The following is a 7,550-nucleotide window of genomic DNA, read 5'->3' on the forward strand; positions in this document are numbered from 1 at the left end:
AATATTTAGTCTTAGGGTGATCAAATCAAGGAGGGTGTAGCTTGCATGGGAGAAATGAAGAAATAAATTTGTAAGAAAATCAAGGAAAAAGAATGCTTTATAGATCTGGAGTTAGTGGAAGGATAATGTTGAAACCAATTTTATGTAAGTAGGGTGTGAGTGTGTAGACTGAACTCAGTGACTGCATTCACCAGCATACCTGATCTTTCACACCATTATCATGTTAAAATTTCTCTCATTTGAAATTTTTCTTCATTGATCCAAAGAAGTGAAAATTACTAGGCTCAGAGCAAGACTTCAACTGCTCCATGAGTTGCACGGGGTGTAGTGGAGAGGCTACTATCAAGGAGAAATGTCACTTTAACTCTAAGTAAGCGGCCTCCGTAGTCTAGGGGTAACGTTCCCACCTCATGACTCAAGGTACGCGGGTTCAAAAACCCGGCGGAGGTCGTGGAATTTTTAAGGGCGGAAAAATTCAGGGAACAAGTCCTCCGGGAGGGACTTTAAGCCGTGGGTCCCGTGTCGTAGATTTACGGCACGTAAAAGAACCTCATGTCTCTAGGAGACCTCTGAGCAAAATTAGACCAAGTTTCCCGCCCAGCTAGTTTCCAATTCCTCCGGTAGATGGGGGAAGTATCAGGTACCACTGCCAGAGGAGGGGGGACCTCTCTGAAAGAAAGGGACTAAAGTATTAGATACCACTGCCAAGTAGAGGGTAGAAACCTTGCTGGCAGAAAGGGACTAGGAACCCCTGCCAGAGGAGGGACGACCTCGCTGACAGAAAGGGACTAACTATTAGATACCACTGCCAGTAAGAGGTTGGAACCTCGCTGGCAGAAAGGGACTGATAGTAAGCACCAGTACCGGTAGGGTATGGAGACAGTACAAATTAAAGGGGGATGCACAATGGACCAGTAACCGGTCTGAGTGCATGGGGAAACCCACCCCCTCAATACGGATTACGGATTAACTCTGAGTAAGACAGACATCTCATCCTGATTGCTTCATTCATGTGCTCCAATGTTGTGCAGTAGCAGTATGCATTCATTCTTGCCCCATGAGGCCAGTAACTTTCAGAGAAGAATGACCTCTGAGTCCCAAAATGCTTTCAGTGGACTCTCAACAGCAGCATCCCCATAGACCGCTGAAAATATTTTGTCCATCCAGCATATAGCCTGGAACTTGCATGTAGATACTTTCATCTGTTGTAAATACTAAAGAAACATATGAAAGAAAACATTTCTCATGCGATGAAAAGTGAAAGTTGAGATGTCATGATGGACACAGACACTGAACCCTGATGTCTTTTCTGTGAGAATTAAATAAGTGGTATGTGGGATAGATACCTCAGTTGGTCCGGCAGTTGTGAGTAGAATAGATGTTCTGTGTATTATTCCATTTTTATTTCAGACAGTCTGTATCAAAGTAATAAATACGTGCATAAATGTAACACACCCTAAGATAATACATGTTGAATAGCCAACGTAATACTGTAATTATGAAATTTTAGCTTTTAACATGCAGTTCATATGTAAAAGTGATCATGATATTTGTCAGAAGAGAAGCAGTCAAGTCAAGATTGTTCACAGACAATACAAGTTTTATCCATCCTGATACAGCTGTTCCCTCTTTAAATAATTTGATACACCTTCTCTCTTTAATAGTTACTTGGTCACACGTTAGATGGCAGCATAGCGCAATTCGGCATGCAGATGCAAGGTGTTATTACAGATGCATCATCTCTAAGTGCATCACAAGTAGAAGATTTAATGGAAGATGATCATCCTGTAAATGGTGATCCAATGCTTTCATCTCCACATGTGCCAAGTCCAGGAGAACCAAACCACATTGATGAAGATGATGATGATGATCCTGACAGTGACTCTCTGGTAGATATGGCAATGGTGGCATGATCTGCCATGTCTTTTGTTATCTGCAATTTAGCTAATGCCATTAAGGGGAGTTCCATGAACTGGTAGCATTGGTGATTGTTATGATATGAGGAAGTGGTTTGGAAATACACATACATCTCACCGATAAGTTCAGTGTCTGTTATCTTGAAGCAAGCTGATTGCTGACTGATGCTGTATAGTTTGTTGCTTCGTTTGCAGACTTTATATTTAAAAATGTTTGGAAAATGGATGACCTGTGAAATGATGCTGCAAAATAAACAATGATGTTAGCGCTGGAGTTATTACGATTGTTCCACGTCAGTGTCCTCGTGCGGAACGTCTGAATGTAATGAAAGATGAATGAGAGTGTGTCTGGAAGAGTTAGTACCTGTATGTCTGCATGTGTGCTGTGTGGTTGTTGTAAGAATGGGAAATGACATGCATTCTAATTAGCATACTTAATACACATTCAGCAATTTGCTGCAGATGCTAAGAACCATGTTTGTTGCATACTTTATGATACTGACTGATGATGTTAAGTTTTTTAAATGTTTATCACTATCATACTATTGATCATGTTATGTTATAAATGTGATTGTGATTTATTATCAAGAACACTGACACAGGAGGTCATGTTTACAGATAGTATATATCACTATGTAAAATAATTTTAACATGTAATGTTTGCTAAGAAAGTAAAGCATTAATGAAAGAGGTGATATTTTTAATATGTACACTATTTTCAGCAGTCAGTAGCCAGGTAATATCTTTAATGCAAAGAAATACAACCTTCACTGAAAAATGTGATATATTCAGTAATATTGTTATTTTCATGTGATACAGAAGGCTGATATGCATTGCATATTCTAGGCGTGATAGCGGTGGTGCTATGTACATTCATATAAATATGTGTGTATTTACATGCATAATAATGTTGAAATGCTTAGGCAGTGTGTGCTTGATATAGCCTGTATGTCCCAGCAAAATTTTTGAACTCATAATAACAATTTTTAAGGATTGCATACTGTTCCGAACTTATGCAATTTTTACCATCAATGCAAAAATACTTTATTGTTTTTTTATTTATTTATTTTGAAACTTGTAGCACTTGAAGATGACCCCTTTGAGGTCAAAACATGTAGTGCATGCTACATAAATAAATAAATAAATAAATAATAAAATATTTTTGCGTTGATGGTAAAAATTGTATATGTTCGTCATATTGACAAGTTGCAGATAGTAATTGTTGGTTCTGATCTAGAGAATTTATATTATCCACTGCGTCTGACTGTATGGATACCCCTTTTTGAGTGTAACTGAATGTTGTGCATGGAGTAAAATAGGGCTGAGTTTTTGAAGTATATGTCCGGTTGCTTGCCAGAGGCATATTTTTCTATGTGATTAAAAGCTTGATCTCGTGTGCTTTGACACAGAAGACAAGAATATTTCAGATTAATGCAATTTGTGTTCTTATTTTGAATGATCTTGATGAATGCCTCATGATGAGACTCAAGAATTCATTCACAGTCCTGTATGTTACAAATAGTAGTACTGAGTAGTTGTCATGATATTTCCAGAGGGCCCATGCAGTATGGTTTTTGTTTCACATGTGAAACTTTTGAGAGATGATTGGGGTACAAAAGTTTTTAAAAATCTGGCGGGCAGATAAATGTTGTGTTTTTAAGAAGGTGGATTAGTATTTTTGGTGCCCTGGTATGGCTCTTGTGTCCACTTGGCAAGCAGGCTTCCTGTCTTTTGTTGCTGTACTGTATGTCCTAAACATACATGGACCAAGCATTTGACAAAGGCAAAATAAAGTTTACAGAGAGATTAATGAGTTACCAGTTATGTTGCTCTTAACTGATTTGATGTGGTTTCCATTCCCTACGTGTTATAAATGACCAAATGATATTGTCACAGATTCAAAAGCAAGCTTCTTAATATTGAATTGGAAACAGTTATCACCCAAAATTTTGCAGTCATAACTGTTTTCCAGGCAACTATATCGTTTGTCCCCTGGAAATGACAATTATGCCTCTCTCATACTGAGACAATGCCAGTTATTCCTGCCTCATAAAGAAACTCAAACTGTTCCTTTTATCTTCGGAAACATACGTATACTGATGAAACATTTTGTGATGATTTCTGCTCAGTATGCAATTACTCTTTGGGTAACTGATAAAGAGTTGCAGTACAGGGTGTCTGGCAAAGAAACTGAATGAACTGTTTTGGAAATGATGAAATGATAAGATTACAGGTCAAAGGGTTTAGGGAAGATAAATAGTTGCAGCAGGACAGGGAAGATACCCTTTGGGGGGAGATTAAGCATGCGAAGAGAGGTCAGTGGTGTATCACATTTGTTATAATTTAAGGCACAGAGTAAATATGGCATGTATAGCTCGTTTTGCAGTTTGTAGCGTCTGAATATTGTGAAGGCTGAGTACTTGATGTACAAAGTTGCACAGTACCTGGACATTATGTACTTGGTGAAAATGCTTAGGATATATCCATAGCCTGGCAATCCTGGAGTGTTTCGTGTTGTCACATGTAGTTTTCTGGATGTGTAAGTGGTAAGTTTTGATGGTGTGTCACAAATGGTAGAAAAGTGGCTCCCATGGACTGCAATTTCTGTAGGAAGTGTTTTTCATTGCAGTAAGGGCGTACAGGATTCCACCGGAAGGGGATAGGAATGGGTGTAGGTCGGGATGCAAAGCAGGCAGTACAGTCGGAATTTATGTGAAGTGTTGAGGCTTGGTCAAATTACAGCAAAATTTTGGAGTGTGAAGTGTTGTGGAAATATGTTAATGGTATGGCAGGTGTGAGATACAAATGGACATGTTCAGAAGTGTTGGTGGTGAAAGTGCCGAGAAAGGTAAGTATGAGTATATTAATATATTGTGAATTTGGTATTAGCATGTAAGAAGGGACAGATGAATGAAGTAATCCTGTTGAGGAAGGAGTTGAAACATTTGCATGTGAAAGTGCTAGAAAATGGAGACACTGAAGGGTATTGTAATGAGAGAATGCAAAGTGAAGCAGAGTTCAGTTTATGAAAGGATTATTGAATACGGCTGCAGTGGAGTTACATTTTGTGGTAGAGCATTTTCATTCGTGAGACTAAGAATGTAACATGTAGGTTACGCATAAAGAAGTTTATAATACTTTGGACAGATGGGGAACAAAATTTTAATCACTTGAGACCATGCTAATTCAGTGTGAGTTAACAAGAAAATATGAAATAAAAACTGTAGCACCATCTGTGGAGTAAAACCTGAACACTCGAGACTGAAACCTCGTGGAAAACCACGAAGTGTAGTCAAAAATGTAGCATCTTAGTTTCTTATTGTCTCCCTTATTGGGCTGTCCAAACCGCTCCTCTGAAGAATTAATTTTATAGGTTAGGTCAGGAGGTATTGGGGACGAGATTATGGAAGCGTGGGAACCCTCACATGCCACCCTTAACATCACGCAGCTATTTAATCAGTAAACCTGAACACTTGACACTAAAACCTCATGGAAGGCCCTTTCCGGGTGATGGGCCGCGCCCACAAATACTGATAAACGATTTCATTGTTCAGAGCTAACAAATGAACCTCTGACATGACCTTGCATGGGTTTGTTTGGGTTTCAAACCCAAGCTCAAACTGTCAGCACTCTCAATGAGAGCACGTGTCCTGCGGCATATATATAGACACACACACACATACACTTGGTCGTCGACTTATGACCACAAAAAAATGAAAAATAGAAAACGATTAAAAGGTAAGAGTTTTTAAAATAAATTATAAAGATGGTAAAAAGATTACAAAGGTTAAAGAATACTGTTAATAAATATAGGGCCGACATACGACCTGTTGGAAGTTGGTTGTAAATCGATGATCAAGTGTATAAACATTCGGCCAGCACGGGGTGCTGCTTGCTGCATATATATATGTAACATTCCTTTAAACGCTGGACTTATGAAATGGTGGTAAGCTTGAGCTGGCCGGAGTTTATTTAAATGCCCGCTGTTGGTGCGTGTTTAAATGTCAGTTGCTACTCTGGGTTTAAATGTCCCTTCCTGCTGGGGCTTAAACAATTTTAAGCATTGTGTTTAAGAATGCTGTATATAACTCAATTTTTATGATAAATGGATGGAATTAACTTTGCTCGTAGTGTCGCATATTATAATGGAAGATTTGAAAATTTTTAGACAAAGAGTTATACTCTATTCTCGTTTTTTTTTTCTTTTAATTTTGATCCGAACTGCAAAAATTGTTTCCCAGTTCTTCACAGACTTGTTCTGCATTATAAATTCATTTCTCTTTGTAACACTTGACAAATTTTAGCGCTCCCTGGTGTCATAAAACTGATGGAAGCAATAAAATCATTTGGTCTTCTGCTAGCACTGCTTACACTCTTTGGATTTTCGAATCTTTTGACTGAAGGACAGAAGAATGAAAGAATGGCTATTCAAGAGAAAGCTAGAGGGGTCCCTTCTTTCGTTATACCTGCAAGTGATCATTGCCCTCTCTAGGGTCGTGAACAGACAGTTGCATCGTGGTTGAGATACAGAGTGCGATCTGTTTTCTGTGCGTTCATGGTGACATCGAATACTATAGTTTCATTTCAGCCTATTATATACATCAAGCAGATAACAAAAAACGGGTGTTACATCGAATTTTACTATATATTTTATTAATCTGCAATAATAGTACTGGCTCGTGGATGAGTTTGGGCATAACTCATACGTATATTCTTTTTTTGCTGTTGTTCATTCGGTATCATTTTAATTAATCTATTAGGGTTTTACTCAAGAAGGGTGGCCGGTGGTCTAGAGGTAAGGTGTATGGTTTAGAAGTTATGTGGTTCGAAGACATGACTATTTTCGTGAAGAAAAAAAAAGAATAAATTTGTGCATGTAGGAAGCAAGTCGTACTATATGAGGAAGGCGAAGGTAACAAATTTGTATATATCTGGGGGTACGTGGGTAAGACATTGGCGTGGTATTGGGAAGGTACGGGTTCGAGACCACGGTGTCTTTTGTCAATAGAAATTGAAAAGTGAATAAATAAATACGATTTTTCTGCAGCTATAAACCAAGTCGTAGAATATGAGGACGATCGCAGTGAGGTTACACAGAGTGATGTGGTGGTGTAGAGGCAAGGCACCGGCGTTGTAAATTTATGGTCCGTGGTTCGAAAACACAAGTATTTTTGTAATAAGATTTTTATGGACTTATATAGGGAGATGTAACATAAGAGGAAGATTAAAGTTATAAAAATCCGTTGCATTGGTGGCTCATTGGTAAAGTACTGGCCTAATGTAACGGAGTTCCAAGGTTCGGAACCAACGAAAGTTTTATAAAATACAAGTGGAGTTAAATAAGATTTTTCTTGAATATAACCGAAGATGTAGCTCAAGAGGAAGATTAAAGAAAGAACATTTCAACGGCGCTGGTGGCTTAGGGGTAAGACATCAGCTTAGTGTTCAGAAGGTCCCTGGTTCAAAACCAATAGGATTTTTGTGGAAAAAATAATTAAAAGAATAAAACCAACGGCAGTGCAAGACGTGAAGAGATAGAGATAAGAAGGTGTGGGGGGGCCGAGGGAGGGTAGATTTTTTTTTTTTTTTTGCGGCCGCTTCATTAAGACACTCAACCTAAGCGGGGTTTATTAA

The 7,550-nt window shown here is 38.5% G+C and overlaps 1 protein-coding gene across 1 annotated transcript in view; it reads left to right on the forward strand.

The window, feature by feature from the left end:
• Window positions 1–3,740, forward strand: part of LOC111864099 (microphthalmia-associated transcription factor) — a 159,650-nt gene extending 155,910 nt beyond the window's left edge. The window contains exon 9 of the mRNA XM_023851122.2: window positions 1,665–3,740. Within this exon, the coding sequence (XP_023706890.1) occupies window positions 1,665–1,913 (249 nt within the window). The 3' untranslated portion in view covers window positions 1,914–3,740. The remainder of the gene's footprint in view (window positions 1–1,664) is intronic.
• Window positions 3,741–7,550: the final 3,810 nt, after the last annotated feature.

The sequence above is a fragment of the Cryptotermes secundus genome, unplaced genomic scaffold (assembly GCF_002891405.2).
Source record: "Cryptotermes secundus unplaced genomic scaffold, Csec_1.0 scaffold708, whole genome shotgun sequence".
In the NCBI taxonomy this organism is placed as follows: Eukaryota; Metazoa; Arthropoda; class Insecta; order Blattodea; family Kalotermitidae; genus Cryptotermes; species Cryptotermes secundus.